At 44.5% G+C, this 17602-nt stretch overlaps 1 protein-coding gene across 1 annotated transcript in view; it reads right to left on the reverse strand.

The window, feature by feature from the left end:
- Positions 1-12270, reverse strand: part of LOC122552928 (dynein light chain Tctex-type 1-like) — an 88243-nt gene extending 75973 nt beyond the window's left edge. Inside the window, exon 1 of the mRNA XM_043696177.1 lies at positions 11982-12270. Within this exon, the coding sequence (XP_043552112.1) occupies positions 11982-12158 (177 nt within the window). The 5' untranslated portion in view covers positions 12159-12270. The remainder of the gene's footprint in view (positions 1-11981) is intronic.
- Positions 12271-17602: the final 5332 nt, after the last annotated feature.

The following is a 17602-nucleotide window of genomic DNA, read 5'->3' on the forward strand; positions in this document are numbered from 1 at the left end:
TGCCCTGCTCCAACCTCCCCAAGTCTCCATCTATAAATCTCCCAATACCTTCCCACAACAATTCTCTACCCCACTCCTCAGAATCCCCTCACCTTCATAATTCACCTTTCTCCCCGAAAATACCCTCATCACCTGATTCCTTCCTCCCCAACAAATCCCTTCATCCTTAGAAACTCTTTCCTCCATGGCATACCTTCCTAATGTCATTTGGCTCCTCGAGCCTGCTTCACCATTCATTAAGATAATGACTTACTTACAAGTCCCCCATCACCTTCTCCCACTCCTCCAAACCCTCCCAATTCTGCAATCATATCTCCTTCCCAATCCCCACATCCATTTGCACCCTAATCTCTCAATCTCAATTCTTCCCACAGTCCTGTTACACCCCAACCTCCCCCTTCCCTGCAATCCCCTTGTCTCCCCACGTCTCCTGTTCCCAATGTTGCAATACAACTCATCTCCCCAACTAATCCTGCAACGTTCATCACCCTCCCAATATCCCCGCCACTGCCTCCAATCCCACAATCTTCCCCCATCTCTATACCCCAATTCTGCAATCCCCAACAATCTCTGCGCCCACAACCTCAATTGTGCCCACTCATTCACACAATGCCCTCATCTCCCCAACAATCCTAAATACCCTATTGTTGCCCCCTCGCACACCTTGCAACATCCCTATCTTCCAAATCAAGCAATCCACAAAATTCCTCTTCAGAGATTTACCAGGATGTTGCCTGCCTGGAATGTTTCAAGTTGGAACAGAGATAGGACAGACTGAGATTGATTTCCTTAGAGCAGAGGAGATTGCAAGAGGGCATGATTGAGACGTATGAAGTTATAAAGGCTATACATAGGGTAAACAGGAAGGAACCTTGATAGAGCGATATGTGACGAGGGCATAGATTTAAGGTGGGGGCAGAAGGTTTAGGGGAGATGTGAAGAAAACTTTTTTCACCCAGAGTGTGGGGGGTTCCTAGAATTCAATTTTGTGTAGGGATAATAGCAGAAACCACCAGAATATCGTGAAGTTAATTGAGAAGTGCAATTGAGATTTTGGAGAATAATTTTAGCTCAGGTTGCCTGTTTGCTCATTGAGTTGGTGGGTTTGTTTTCAGATGTTTCGTCATCATGCTAGGTAACATTATCAGTGAGCCTCTGGTGAAGCATTGGTGTTCTGTCCTGCTTGCTATTTATGTGTCTGTTGTGGTGGGTGGTATCATTTCCAGTTCTGTTTCAGAGGTTGACAAATTGGGTCCAAATCTGAGAGTTCTGCTTTGAATGCCATGCCTCTAAGAATTTGTTGGCCTAGTCGAACTGGTGTCCGCTTTCATCTGTGTGTATCGATACCAGTGATAGTTGATCATGTCTTTTGGTGGTTAGTTGGTGCTCCTGTATTCTGGTGGCTAGTTTCCTGCTGGTTTGTCCAATGTAATGTTTGTTGCAGTCCTTGCAGGGTATTTTGTATATTATCTTTGTTCTGCTGGCTGTGGGTACGGGGTCCTCTAAATTCATCAGCAGTTGTTTTAGTATGGTAATACGTTTGTGGGCTACCATGATGCCCAGGGGCTGGAGTAGTCTGATGCTCATTTCTGGTAGGGTGTCTAAGTCTCTGGGCATGTTATGTCTTCCTGTTTAGGTCTATTGTGCAGCAATCAGTGGACTGTGCTTATCGGGTAACTATTGCTCCTGAATACATTGTGTAGGTGTTTCTCCTCAGCTTCTCATAGTTCTGGGGTGCTACAGTCCATTGTGACTCATTTAACTATTGTCCTGATGCAGCTCCAATTGGGGTGTTGGGATGGTTGTTTGTGTAGATGAGTATCTGGTCAGTGTGTGTGGCTTTCCTGTAAATGCTGGTCTACAGTTCTCCATTGGCCTTTCATTCTACTGTGACATCCAAGAAGACGCGTCAGCTATCATTCTCTTCCTCTTTGGTGAACTTTACACCGGAAAGGGTGTTGTTCATGTATTTGTAGGTTTCTTCTAGTTTGTTGCATTTCGTGATGATGAAGGTGACATCCACATAGCTGACCCAAAGTTTAGGCTAGAAGGTGGGAAGGCCTGTTCATTCTAACTTGTGCATAACTGCTTCTGCAAAAAGTCTTGATATTGGTAATCCCATTGGCATCCGGTTGATTTGTTTGTATATTTTGTCGTTTGAAGATGAAGTGATTGTGAGGCACAGGTCTAGTAGTTTAAGGATGCTGTCATTGCTGATGGAGTTGGCATTGTCAGGTGTTTGTATCCCTGGTTTGTCTAGCAGTGAGACCAATATTTCTTTGGTTAGGGTAATGTTTATTGATGTGAATGGGGCCATCACATCGAAGGAGACCATGACCTTGTCATCCTCTACCTTGAGGTCTTTGATTGATGTTAAGGAATTCCTGGGTAGAGTGGGTTGAGTGGGTTGAGTCTTCTACCAGGTGTTTTGGTTTACATTACAGTTTCTTTGCTAGCCTGTATGTCGGTGTGCCAGGAAGTGTGACTATGGGTCTGAGGGGGAACCCTTGCATGTGTACCTTTGGCAATCCATACGAACGGTTGGACCCTTTTTGTTTCATTCTTTGGAGATTGATCTTGTGTAATTTCCTTAAGGAAGCTGTGATGTGGTTTTCTAGATATGGAGTCTGCTCCATTACCACTGGTTGGTAGATGCTGGTATCAAAGAGAACACACAACAAAGAAAACTACAACACAGGAACAGACCCTTCGGCCCTCCAACCCTGCACCAATCCAGATCTTCCATCCAAACCTGTTGCCTATTTTCTAAGGGTCTGTTTCCCTTTGCACCCTGTCCAATCATGTATCTGTCTAGATAGATCTTAAATTACACTATTGTGCCTGTCTCTACCGCCTCCACTGGCAATGCATTCCAGGCACCCACCACCCTGTGTAAAGAACTTTTCACGGTATATCCTTTAAACTTTTCCCCTCTCACTTTGAACTTGTGACCCCTAGCAATTGAGTCCCCCACTTTGGGAAAAAGTTTCTTGCTATCCACCCTGTCTACACCTTTCATGATTTTGCAGACTTCAATCAGGTCCCCCATCAACTTCCATCTTTCTAATGAAAACAATCCTAATCTACTCAACCTCTCCTCATAGCTAGCTAGCACGCTCCATACAATGCAACATCCTGGTGAACCTCCTCTGCACCCTCTCCAAAGCATCCACATCCTTTTCATAACGTGGCAACCAAAACTGTATGCAGTATTCCAAATGAGGCCAAACCAAAGTCTTACACAATTGTAATATGACCTGCCAACTCTTGTACTCAATACCCCATCCAATGAAAGAAAGCATGCCATACGCTTTCTTGACTATTCTATTGACCTGCGTTGCCACCTTCAGGGAACAATGGATCCGAACACCCAGATCTCTCTGTACATCAATTTTCCCCAGGACTTTTTCATTTACTGTATAGTTCGTTCTTGAACTGGATCTTCCAAAATGCATCATCTTGCATTTGCCCAGATTGAACTCCACCTGTCATTTCTTCGCCCAACCCTTCAAACTATCTATAGTCTGCTGTATTCTCTGGCAGTCCCCTTCACTCCATCAATCATAGTGTCATCGGCAAACTTACTAATCAGACCACCTATTCCTTCCTCTAAATCATTTGTGTATACCACAAACAACAGTGGTCCCAGCACAGATCTCTTTGGAACACCATTGGTCACAGGTCTCCATTTTGAGAAACTCCCTTCCAATATTCCTCTTTGTCTCCTGTTGTCCAGCCAGTTCTTTATCCATTTAGCTAGTACACCCTGGACCCCATGCGACTTCACCTTCTCCATCAGCCTACCATGGGGAACCTTATCAAATGCCTTATTGACGTCCGTATATATGACATCTACAGTCCTTCCCTCATCAATCAACTTTGTCACTTTCTCAAAGAATTTTATTAAGTTGGTAAGACATGACCTTCCCTGCACAAAACCATGCTGCCTATCACTGATAAGCCCATTTTCTTTCAAATGGGAATATATCCTATCCATCAGTACCTTCTCCAGCAGCTTCCTACCACTGACGTCAGGCTCACCAGCCTATAATTACTTGGATTATTCCCTTCTACCTTTATCAAACAAGGGGACAATATTAACAATTCTCCAGTTCTTGGGGCCTCATCTGTGTTCAAGGATGCTACAAAGATATCTGTTAATGCCCCAGCTATTTCCTCTCTTGCTTCCCTCAGTAACCTGGGATAGATCCCACCTGGACCTGGGGAACTTATCCACCTTATTGCCTTTTAGAATACCCAACACTTCCTCCCTCCTTATGCCAACTTGACCTACACTAATCAAACATCTATCCCGAACCTCAAACATCTGTCATGTCTCTCTCCTTGGTGAATACCGATGCAAAGTACTTGTAAAGAATCTCACCCATTTTCCTCTGACTCCATGCATAACTTTCCTACTTCACCCTTTCCCTAATTACCCTCTTGCTCCTTATATATGAATAAAAGGCTTTGGGATTTTCCTTAATCCTGGTCACTAAAGATCTCATGACCCCTTTTAGCCCTCTTAATTCCTTGTTTCAAATTGGTCCTATTTCCTGATCTTTTTCCAAAGCTTTACCTGTCTTCAGTCACCTAGGCCTGTATGCTTCCTTTTTTCCTCTTAGCTAGTCTCACAATTTCACCTGTCATCCATGGTTCCCTAATCTCGCCATTTCTATCCTTCATTTTCACAGGAACACGTCTTTCCTGTATTCTAATCAACCTGTATTTAAAAACCTCCCACATATCAAATGTGGACTTACCTTCAAAAGGCTGGCCCCAATCTACATTCCCCATCTCCAGCTGAATTTTGGTATAGTTGGTGTTTCCCAAATTTAGCACTCTTCCCTTAAGACCACTCTTGTCTTTGTCCATGAGTATTCTAAAATTTACAGAGTTGTAATCACTATTTCCAAAGTAATCCCATACTGGAACTTCAACCACCTGGCTGGGCTCATTCCTCATCACCAGGTCCAGTATAGCCCCTTCGAGTTAGACTATTTACATACTGCTCTAGATAAAACAATGACTGCAGATGCTGGAAACCAGATTCTGGATTAGTGGTGCTGGAAAAGCACAGCAGTTCAGGCAGCATCCAAGATGCTGCCTGAACTGCTGTGCTTTTCCAGCACCACTAATCCACATACTGCTCTAGGAAACCCTCCTGGATATTCCTTACAAATTTTGCTCCATCTAGACCTCCAACGCTAAGTGAATCCCAGTCAATGTTGGGAAAATTAAAAACTCCTATCACCACTACCCTGTTGCTCCTAGATCTTTTCATTATCTGTTTACATATTTATGCCTCTATTTTATGCTTGCTGCAGGCATATAGTACAGCCCCAACATTGTTACCGTACCCTTCCTATTTCTGAGCTCTGCCCATGTTGCCTCACTGCTCGAATCCTCCGTAGTGCCCTCCTTCAGCAGAGCTGTGATATCCTCTTTGACCATCAATGCATCGATATCCTGGGACATTTAGTTGTCAATCATGCCCTTCCCTAAACCAAGTCTCAGTAATATCATACTCGCAGGTATTAATCCAAGCCCTAAATTCATCAGTTAGTTCATTAGTGTGTTTGCTTTTCCAATGTACTGTGTTCTGTTCAGGATAACTGTCGTGCACGCTTTGTCCACAGGTAGGATTACAACATTTGTCTTTTCTGAGTTCTTCCAAGGCTTTCAGGTGTGTTGAGGGTGTTCCCTTCTTTCTTCCTACTTAGTGTTGGTGCCACCGTCTATCTGATAGCTTGCTGGGTTTCTTCTGTAAATCCATTGTCTTTTAGGGTGGTTTCCAGTGCTGCTAGGAAGCCCTTTTTGTCCATGTCCTTGTGGTTGTAGTTCATCCCTTATACTAGGACAGTTTTTTCAGTGTCTGTGAGTGTTTGGTCAGACAGGTTCTTTATCCAAGTCTCTGAATTGTCCTTATTATAGCTGTGCGAGAGCTTGGATAGTTTTCCTTGAAGGGCCAATCTTTTCTTTGTCCTCGTCTGCTGTTGTTAAATGCTGATGGTTTGTTTGAGCTAAACAGGAAGACACAACACGCCCAGAAACCCTAGTCACACCAAAGACATTTCAGAGATGAGCACCAGACTACTCCAGCCCTGGGCATTATGGTAGCCCACAAGCCTACTGCCACACTAAAACAACTACAGAGGAACCTCGATTATCCGAACAATATGCGTGGGGAATACAGGGGAACCTCGATTAGCCAAACATGCTGGGTGGGCACTATTTCGTTCGGATAATTGATTAAATGCCTTTCCTCTGGGGCATGGAGCTTTTAAAGTCTGCTCCCCGTTCAGGTGACAAGGCAGCAGCACAGTGCGTGACGCCCCGCCATCAACCCTGTCCAACAATGCCTCCCGCCCCCAAAACCACCCCCACCCCCTAAGCCCGTCCAACACTGTCCCTCACCCCCAACCCAGTCCAACATTGCCTCCTGCCACCCAACCCCGTACACACCTGCCCCCTCTCTGGGGCAGCCGGACTGGACACCAACAAGACTGCTGCTGCTGCCTTTGTGGGGTAAGTCTTCATACACATACACACACAACTTTTTACTGCAACTTTTTGACAGATTCCACCTTTACCCTGTACAGGACAATGTTGGAGAGATTACCTGGGGAAGGGAGGGTTTAAGGTACATCTCTGTGTAGAACTCCAGGGAGAGTGTGGGGACAGAGAGAGAGGGCGGGCAGACAGTCATTTGGAGACGGTGCCTGTTTGATCACTGTTGGAAACATATCTTTGATGTAACGTTTCCATCTGGACCTCAATCTCCTTCAGATAATCCGATTTTCGGATAATTGGTATTTGGATAATCGTGGTTCCTCTGTATTTTGTTTGAATGCTCAGAAAATCGAATGCCAGAAAACAGTTTAACCAAGTTTAACCTTGCGATCTTGTTTGGATAATCCAAAATTCGGATAATCGAATGCCAGATAGTCTAGGTTCCTCTATACTGATGCATTTAAAGGATCCGTACCCACAGCTAGTGGAACAAATGTTATATACAAAATACCCTGCAAGAACTGCAACAAACATTACACTGAACAAACCAAGAGGAAACTAGCCACCAAGATACATGAGCACCAACTAGCCACCAAAAGACATGGAGAAAGTGAGAACCACAGATACTGGAGATGTCAAGAGTCGAGAAAGGTGGTGCTGAAAAAGGATCTGAGGAGCAGGAGAGTCGACGTTTCAGGTATGAAGGGTTTATGCTCAAAATGTTGACTCTTCTGCTCCTCGGATGTTATCTGACCTGCTGCGCTTTCCACACCACCTTTTTGTTCACCAAAAGACATGATCAAATATCACAAACAGCAGAGGCAAATCACCTATCCAGTGTATTCAAAAAGAACAGGTACCCAATGAACACAGTCAGCCAATTTCTCAGCAACAAACCCAAACAAGCAGACCAAACATATCCAGAAACCCTAGCCACTCTCACCTACATCAAAGACATCCCGAAAATTACTGCCAGACTACTCAGACCCTTTGGCATCACGGTGGCCCACAAACTCACCAACACACTAAAACAGCAGCTAATGAACTTGAAAGATCCCATACAGACAACAAGCAAAACTTATGTCATCTACAAAATACCTTGCAAGAACTGTAGCAAACATTACATTGGAAAAGCAGGCAGAAAATTAGCCACCAGGATACATGAACATCAACTAGCCACAAAAAGACATGACCCACTCTCACTGGTATCCTTACATATGGATGGGGAAGGTCACCACTTCGACTGAGACAACACATCCATCCCAGGACAAGCCAAGCAGAGACGCGCACGAGAATTCCTAGAGGCATGGCATTCTAAACGGAACTCTATCAACAAACACATTGACTTGGATCCGATTTACCACCCCCTGAGGAAACGAACAGGAAATGACATCACTATAGGAAACCCCATCACCACAGGAAATGACATCACCGCTCCAAGGAAACCCAAACATATAAATAGAAAGCAGGCTATACCACCAGTGCTTCATCCGGAGGCTCACTGAAAATGTTACCTAGAATGGTAATGCCAAAAGTATCCGAAATAAGGTAGGTGAGCTTGCAGCATGGATAGGTACCTGGCACTTTGATGTTGTGGCCATTTCGAAGACATGAATAAAGCAGGGTGAGGAATGGATGTTGCAGGTTCCAGGGTTTAGGTCTTTCAGTAAAAACTGGCAAGGCGGTAAAGGGGGGGAGGCATGGCCTTGTTAGTCAAAGATAGTATAAAGTTGGCTGAGAGAACTTTTGATGAGGACTCGTCTACTGAGGTAATATGGGCTGAGGTTAGAAACAGAAGAGAGGTCACACTTCTTGGAGTTTTTTTATAGGCCTCCGCAGAGTTCCAAGGAGACGGAAGAAAGGATTAGCAACATTATTCTGGGTAGGAGTGAAAGGAACAGGGTGGTCATTATGGGGGACTTTAACTTTCCCAACATTGATTGGAAATGTTATAGCTCTAGTACGTCGGATGGATCAGTTTTTGTCCAATGTGTACAGGAGGGTTCCCTGACACAGTATGTCAAAGGGCCAATAAGAGGGGAGGGCACATTGGATCTGGTGCTTTGTAATGAACCAGGCCAGGTGTTTGATTTAGTCGTAGGTGAGCATTTTGGAGAGAGTGACCATAATTCAGTTACGTTTAGTTTAGCGATGGAAAGGGATAGGTACATGCCACAGCTCAAGAGTTATCGATGGGGCAAGGGCAATTATAATGCAATTAGGCAAGAATTAGGATGCATAGAATGGGGTTGCAAAATGCAGGGGATGTAGACAATCGAAATGTGGAGCTGGTTTAAGGAATAGATATTGCGTGTCCTTGATAGGAATGTCCCTTTCAGGCAGGGAGTAAGTGATAAGGTAAGCAAACCGTGGTTTACTACTGTAATTGCATCTCTCATTAAGAAGACGAAAGAGGCTTGTGTTGATGAGGCAAGATGGTACAGATGAGGCGATGGAGAGTTACAGATCAGCTAGGAAGGATTTAAAGGAAACCCACGCAGATATGGGAAGAACGTGCAAACTCCACACAGACAGTTTTTAGATTAGATTAGATTAGATTACTTACAGTGTGGAAACAGGCCCTTCGGCCCAACAAGTCCACACCGACCCGCCGAAGCGTAACCCACCCAGACCCATTCCCCTACATTTACCCCTTGAGTGTGGACCCTGTAGAAATCAGAGAGGTGCTAAATGAACATTTCCCATTGGTGTTGACTCAGGAAAAGGAGAATGTTGTACAGGAGAAGAATGAGGTATGAGATATTAGACTAGAAAGGATTGACGTTAGTTATGCACAATTCTAGGAGTGAAAGTAGACAAGTCCCTTGGGCCGGATGGGTTTTATCCGAGGATTCTCTGGGAAACTAGGGAGGAGATAGCAGAGCCTTAGGCCTCGATATTTGAGTCTTCATTGTCTACAGGTTAAGTACCTGAGGACTGGAGGATTGCAAATGTTGTGCCCTTGTTCAAGAAGGGCAGCAGAGATGACCCAGATAATTATAGACCAGTGAGCCTTACTTCTGTTGAAGGAAAGGTTTTGGAAAGGATTATGAGAGATAAGATTTATAATCTTCTAGCAAGCAACAATTTGATTTCAGATAGTCAACATGGTTTCGTCAAGGGCAGGTTGTGTCTCACAAACCTCATTGAATTTTTTGAGAAGGTGACCAAGCATGTAGATGAGGGTAGGGCAGTTGACGTGGTATACTTGGACTTCAGTAAAGCCTTTGATAAGGTTCCACATGATAGGCTGATGGAGAAAATGCAGAGGGATGGATTTGAGGGTGATTTAGCAGTTTGGATTAGGAACTGGCTTTCTGGAAGAAGGCAGCGAGTGGTGGTTGATGGAAAATATCCAGTCTGGAGTCCAGTTACTAGTGGTGTGCCACAAGAATCTGTTTTGGGACCACTGTTGTTTATCATTTTTAAAAATGACTTAGACGCAGGCATAGGTGGATGGATTAGTAAATTTGCAGACGACACTAAAGTTGGTGGAGTAGTGGACAGTTTGGAAGAATGTTACAGGTTATGGGGGACTTGGATAAACTGCAGAATTGGGCTGAGTGGTGGCAAATGGAGTTCAATGCGGCTAAATGTGAGGTGATGCACTTTGGGAAGAATAACATGTCAATGGAAAGATTCTTGTTAGTGTGGATGTGCAGAGGGATCTTGGAGTCCATGTGCATAGATCCCTGAAAGTTGCCACCCAGGTGGATAGTGCTGTTAAGAAGACATATGATGTGTCAGGTAAAGGAACTGAGTTCCGGAACCGCAATATCATGCTGCAACTATACAAAACGCTGGTGTGGCCACACTTGGAATATTGTGTACAGTTCTGGTGGCCCCATTACAGTAAGGATGTGGAAGCATTGGAAGAGGTGCAGAGCAGATTTACCAGGATGTTGTCTGGTCTGGAGGGAAGGTCTTATGAGGAAAGGCTGAGAGACTTGGGTCTGTTCTCATTGGAAAGGCGGCGGCTAAGGGGGGATTTGATAGAGACATACAAGATGATCAGAGGATTAGATAGGGTAGACAGAGAAAGACTTTTTCCTAGGATGATGATGTCAGCTTGTACAAGAGGGCATAACTACAAATTATTTAGATTTAGATTTAAGACAGATGTCAGAGGCAAGTTCTTTATGCAGAGAGTCGTAAGGGTGTGGAATGTCCTACCTGCCTAAGATAGTCAACTCAGCCACATTAGGGAGATTTAAACAATCCTTAGATAAGCACATGGATGATTTTGGGATAGTGTAGGGGGACGAGCTGAGAATAGTTCACAGATCAGTGCAACATTGAGGGCCGAACGGTCTGTTCTGCGCTGTATTGTTCTATGTTCTATGGTGACAAAATGTCTGAAAATGAACCTTCCTGCTCAGCGAGCAAACCTATATCCAGAACTGTCACTGGTATCCATACACACAGATTAAGAAGGACACCAGTTCGACTGGGACAATTCATCCATCCTGGGATAGGCCAAACAAAGACATAGAAATTCCTCGAGGTGTGGCATTCAACCTGGAACTCCAGTAACAAACACATAGGTTGGTAAATAGGGTCCAAATCTATCAGAAACAGAACCGAAAATGATACCACCCACCACAACACATAAACAACAAGTGGGACAGAACACCAGCGCTTCACCAGAGGCTCACTGATGATGTTATCTCGTATGGTGACAAAATGTCTGAAAACAAACCCACCAGCTCAGCAAACAAACAATCAACCAGATATGCACTTCTGATACCAAGGCACGGAGGATTTGGACAAAGCGCTGAGAAATGGGATCATTAGTTAGATGGTTATTTTTTACAGGCGTGGAAGCAATGGGGCAAAGGTTTTTTAATGCTGCAGGTCTATGTCCCCAAGAATCTTCCTTCTGCAAATTTACAACCTGCCCCATCTCTCACCCTCAATCCCACAACCTGATTTCCACACCAACTCTGCAATTCCACCTCCATTTCCCAATCCCTCAAACCCTCCCCATGTTGTCCTCAATCTTGCAACCCATTTCTCACACAAACCTCCCCCATCAATGCCACAACTCAATCGCTTCCACCTCACCATTTCCCAATACCGCAAATCCCCAATCATTCACCTACAATCCTGCAACCCCCATCTACATCCTCCCAATCTGTTGCCCCAATCCTCCAACTGCAACCGCACCTCCAAACCCACCATCACCAATCCCGCGATGCCCACAAACCTTCACCTCTATATCTCCCTTCTTCCCATCCCACGAACCCCATCACCACCTTTCTGTAACTGCTGTTGTCTCGTTGGCCCCGCTTCCCTTCCGGATATTGTGACTTTTAACGTCGCTCTGAAACAATCAAATATCGAACAACCTTCATTTCCTTTACACAGTAAATAGCCTGTGACTTGCAGAGGCCAGACAAGTCGTCTACCAGTTTCTGAACACTGAGCCCAGATGACTCACATTATTTTTAACCCCAGTTGTCACTCACCTCCTCTCCGCTCTGATATTCGTCCATTTTTCTAACGGTTTTACACGTACGCGTGATTTCCGTGCACGAGGTTATGTAATGTTGGAGCTCGCGGTAGGTTTGTGCGTGGCCTTGGAGGTCACTGGATGGTGCATTTGTTACTTCTGTCAATCGCACGATTGCAATTATGTCACACATTTTTAACTATGCAAAGCAAATTTCTGTTCATAGCTGTTGTAGGAGGAAAAAAAAACAAATGGCTGCAAATGCTTAGCAGTTTCAAACTGGAAAATAATCAGGAAATTATTAAGTACAGGGTACGATTTCAAAAGGGATGTGGGAGCAGTGGGACCTGGAAGGTGTTTGAGTTTATGTCATTGAAGGTGGCTGAACAGGTTGTACTGAGATTGCAAATGTCTCCCCTAATCTCCACTTAATCTGTAGGAGAGCTATAGACAATCCCCATCAACATTTACTGCCTCTTGGTATTTCTCATCTCCACCAAGACTTCATCAAGACTTTCTGAGCCTATGACATTTCTCACAATGACATTGCTTCTGTCCTTTACGAACGATATTAACCCATCTCCTTTCTTTTATTTGTTCTTCCTATATGTTGAACATCCCTGGGTGTTAAGTCCCCATCATTGGTCATCCTCAAACATGTCCTTTTATTTTCAATGATATAAAAGACATGTTTGTGCTGTTGATTTATCTACCTTATTGGGAATGCTCCATGCATTAAGCTTCAATACTTTTAGACTTGTCCTGTTTCCCTTGTTAGTTAGCTTTATTTTGTATTAAGGCCCCACTTGTTTTTCACTTTTTTTTGCCTTCTACTTTAGCTTCTTGATTTTCTATCTTTCGTCTCTATCCTTGTTTACCCTTTCTCTGTCTCCCTCATCAGGTCCCTATTCGAGCACAAACAAACCATGCCATGACGGCATTGGCCCCAATCCTACCCAGATGTGACCAGAACCGATCCCAGGAATCTGCACCCCTTCCTCTGCAGTATTTCTTCAGCCTTATGATGTATCCTGTCATATCTACATCTGTTAGCATGTGACACTGTGGTATCCCTGAGAGTACTACCTTTGAGGCCCTACTCTTCTTTTGTCCTAACTTCCTGTACTCACCTGTAGGACTTCATTCCTTTCATATGGTTCGTGCTGATATGTACCATGACCAATGGCCATATTGAGCAATATACAGCATTGGATTAGGAGATACAGGGAGGCTTATGCAGACACTGAGGGCTCAGAACAGCAGAAGCCCAAAAGGAGTATTGAATGCGCATAATGGAATTCAAAAAGGAGAGTTAAAAGAAGACGTGATACTGGATAAAGGAAAATCCTAAATTGCTTTACAAATGCATTAAAGGATAACAAGGGAAATAGTAGGATACATTACAATGATAGCAGTAATTTGTGCATGGAGCACAATGATATGGGTATAGAAATTGGGGAGAAGGTCTGTGATACAATTTTTAAAAATTAGCCTAACTAGAAGATTTGGCAGGCTTAAAAGTAGATCCATTTCTGGGGCCAGATGAAAGATATCTGTTAAGTGAGGTAAGGTAGTAATTAGCAGGGTGCTTGCAAAAAGTTTCAATTCCTCTCTGGCCTTAGGAGAGGCACTGGAAGACTGCCAGTACGGTTATTCAAGAAGGCAGCAAGGGATAAACAAGGAAATTCTAGGCAAATCAATCTAATCTCAGTAGTGAAGAAACTATTGAAAGCAATTCTGAAAGACAGAATGAAGGTGCATTTGGAGAAGCAGTGATTAATCAAGAACAAGCAAGGTGAAGAGGTCAATTGTTAGGGGACACAGGTTCAAGGTGCAAGGGGGCAAGTTTAAAAGAGATGTGCAAGGCAGGTTTTTCACGCAAACAGTGATGAGTGCCTGGATTATGCTGCCAGAAGAGGTAGTGGAAGCAGACAAAACAGCAGCATTCAAGAAGCACCTGGATTAATACATGATAAGGAGGGAAGAGAGGGATACGGATCCTGTAAAGTGAAGTTTTAGTATGGAAGGGCAAAATGTGATGGCATAGGCTTGGAGGGCCAAAGGGCCTATTCCTGTGCTATATTGTTCTTTGTTCTTTATATTCCCAGTTTAGTCGTTGAACTTAAATTCCACCAACTACCTTGTTTGAATTTGAACCCATGTCAACAGAACACTAGCCTGGGCCTACGAATACTAGTCCAGCTGCATTTACATCTGTGCCCCCAACTCCCTGTGCCATGATGCCCATCACCATACCGAGTGACACAGATGTGATAAGCACAAATTAACTTTATTAGACAGCAATACATCGCAGAGGTAACTCCAATAAATGGTACAAGCAAATAAGATTCACCTGCACCTCCACACACATCATCTATTGCATCCTCTGCACCCGATGTGGTCTCCTCTATATTGGGGAGACAGGCCGCCTACTTGCGGAGCGTTTCAGAGAACACCTCTGGGACACCCGGACCAACCAACCCAACCACCCTGTGGCTCAACATTTCAACTCCCCCTCCCACTCCACCAAGATATGCAGGTCTTTGGACTCCTCCATCGCCAAACCACAACAAAACGACGGTTGGAGGAAGAACGCCTCATCTTCCGCCTAGGAACCCTCCAACCACAAGGGATGAACTCGGATTTCACCAGTTTCCTCATTTCCCCTCCCCCCAGCCTGTCTCAGTCAAATCCATCAAATTCAGCACCGCCTCCCTAACCTGCAAACTTCTTCCCGACCTCTCCGCCCCCACCCCAATCTGTCCTATCACCCTCACCTTGACCTTTTTCCACCTATCACATTTCCGACGCCCCTCCCCCAAGTCCCTCCTCCCTACCTTTTATCTTAGCCTGCTGGACAAACTTTCCTCATTCCTGAAGAAGGGCTTATGCCCGAAACGTCGATTCTCCTGTTCCCTGGATGCTGCCTGACCTGCTGCGCTTTTCCAGGAACACATTTTCAGCTCTGATTACCAGCACCTGCAGACCTCACTTTCTCCGCAAGCAAATAATCACCTTGCGGAGGTCAGTGCAGGCAGGTTTGATCTTGTTCTTGCCCATTTCCCTCATTAACGGGCTTGTTAGCTGTCAGACATGCATGTACATGGACCTGCATACTTGCACCCCTTTTGCATTGTTAGGTTGTATAGGGCACAATATACAGGTACCACAATGCTGCAAGGATCAGACAGGTCTCTAGAGGGTTACAAGGTAAATAGGAAGGACCTGAAGAGTGGACTTAGGAGAAGTAGAAGGGGGCATGAAAAAGCCTAGCCAGGTACAGTAAAGGAAAATCCCAAGGCGTTCTACACTTATGTGAGGAACAAGAGTATGGCCATTGTGAGGGTAGGGCTGATCAGAGACAGTGGAGGGAACTTGTGCCTCGAGTCGGAGGAGGTAGGGGAGGTCATTAATGAATACTTTGTTTCAATCTTCACTAGTGAGAGGGGCCTTCTCTTTTGTGAGGACAGCATGATACAGGCTGATATGCTCAAACAGGTTGCTCCTAAGAAGGAGGATGTGCTGGAAAATTGGAAAGATGTGAAGATAGATAAGTCACCTAGGCCAGATGGGATATACCCAAGATTACTACAAGTGGGATTGCTGTGCCTTTGCCAATGGTCTTTGCATCCTCGCTGTCCACTGGAGTAGTACCAGATGATTGGAGGCTGGCAAATGTTATTTCTTTGTTCAAGCAAGGGACGAGGGATAACTCTGGGAATTACAGACCAGTCAGTCGGTGTTGGCAAATTATTGTAGAGAATTCTGAGAGACAGGATTTATGATTATTTGAAAAAGCATAGCTTGATTCGAGATAGTAAGCATGGCTTTGTGCGGGGTAGATCATGCCTCACAAGCCTTATTGAATTCTCTGAGGATGAGACAAAACATATTGATGAATGTAGAGCAGTGAATGTGGTGTCTATGGATACTAGCAAGACTTTTGGTAAGGTTCCCCATGGTAGGCTCATTCAGAAAATAAGGAGGCATGGGAGACAAGGAAAATTGGCTGTCTGGATACAGAACTGGCTAGCCCGTAGAAAACAGGGGGTGGTAGTAGATGGAAAGTATTCAGTCTGGAGCTTGGTGACCACTACTGTTCTGCAGGGATCTTGTCTTGGACCTCTGCTCTTTGTGATTTTTATAAGTAACTTGGATGAGGAAGTGTAAAGGTGGGTTAGTGATTCATTTTGAAGGCTGAATTTAAATGCAGATTACAGGGTTAAAGGCAGGATTCTTGGCAATGTGGAGGAACAGAGGGATCTTGGGGTCTGCATCCATAGATTGCTTAAGTTGATAGGGTTCTTGAGAAGGTGAATGGTGTGTTGGCTTTCATTAGCAGGGAGATTAAGTTCAAGAGCTGCGAGGGTATTCTGCAGGAATTCACCAAAGTTGCACCTTCCAAACTCAAGACTTGCATCTTTTAGAAGGACAAGGACAGCAGATGTATGGGAACACCACCACCCATAAGTTCCCCTCAAAGCTACACAATCCTGATTTGAAGCTATATTACTATTATGCCACTCCTTTACTATCACTGGATCAAGATCTGGAACTCTTTTCCAAGCAACATTGTGACTATACCAAGTTCACCTTCCAAGAAGTTGCTCATTATTGTTTTCTCATGGGTAATTAGGGATGGGCAACAAATGAGACAAACTGGCCAGAGATGAGTCATGGATAGGAGTGCAAGCCACTGGACTTTATGAATCGAATGACTTATCCATGTCCCCTGAAAAAATGCACTGTCCCTGATACCTTGCTGGTGAACTAGCTATCATTAGATCCAAAACAGAGGAAATGGGAAACATTGCTTCAGATCTCAGTGGTACAGCACGCCCTTTAATGTGAGTCAATTGAGGGACATGATCGATCACTTTTTAAACCGGGTGATGCAATAGAAAAATGTTTCTACCAAATGCTTCAGGTCTGCCTAGAACAGGAACTGGATGATGAAGAGGAAGATACATTTATATTGTTAGCCTGTGACTGTAGTGTCAGATCAGCTCTTCTGGGGACCTCAAAACATGGGACTTTAGAGGACATACTGGGTTTGAGTCTGCTGTGCCTTCTCACCAAACACACATTCATATGACTCCTCCTCAATGGTTGCATAAAGTCGGATTGTCTGCTAGACTCTGCTATTCAGGGAAATGGACTCACTACCATTTACTTCCAAAAGTCATGGTTAGCGGCTAACCTGCTATTTGACAGCCAGCCTCATGAATATTCAGTTTCAGTACCAAGAATCCTAATGAGCCCTTTGAAGTGAAAATTGAAAGGGGTGAATGATATTGGCGGGGTTAGCAGGGGAAGTTCCAAAAATTCTTATTGTTGGTTCTTCATAGGTAATAGAGGGCCAATGGTGTACAGGGCTGAAAATGTGTTGCTGGAAAAGCGCAGCAGGTCAGGCAGCATCCAGGGAACAGGAGAATCGACGTTTCGGGCATAAGCCCTTCTTCAGGAATGAGGAAAGTTTGTCCAGCAGGCTAAGATAAAAGGTAGGGAGGAGGGACTTGGGGGAGGGGCGTCGGAAATGTGATAGGTGGAAAGAGGTCAAGGTGAGGGTGATAGGTCAGACTGGGGTGGGGGCAGAGAGGTCAGGAAGAAGATTGCAGGTTAGGAAGGCAGTGCTGA

Source organism: Chiloscyllium plagiosum, chromosome 9 (genome assembly GCF_004010195.1).
Source record: "Chiloscyllium plagiosum isolate BGI_BamShark_2017 chromosome 9, ASM401019v2, whole genome shotgun sequence".
NCBI lineage: Eukaryota > Metazoa > Chordata > Chondrichthyes > Orectolobiformes > Hemiscylliidae > Chiloscyllium > Chiloscyllium plagiosum.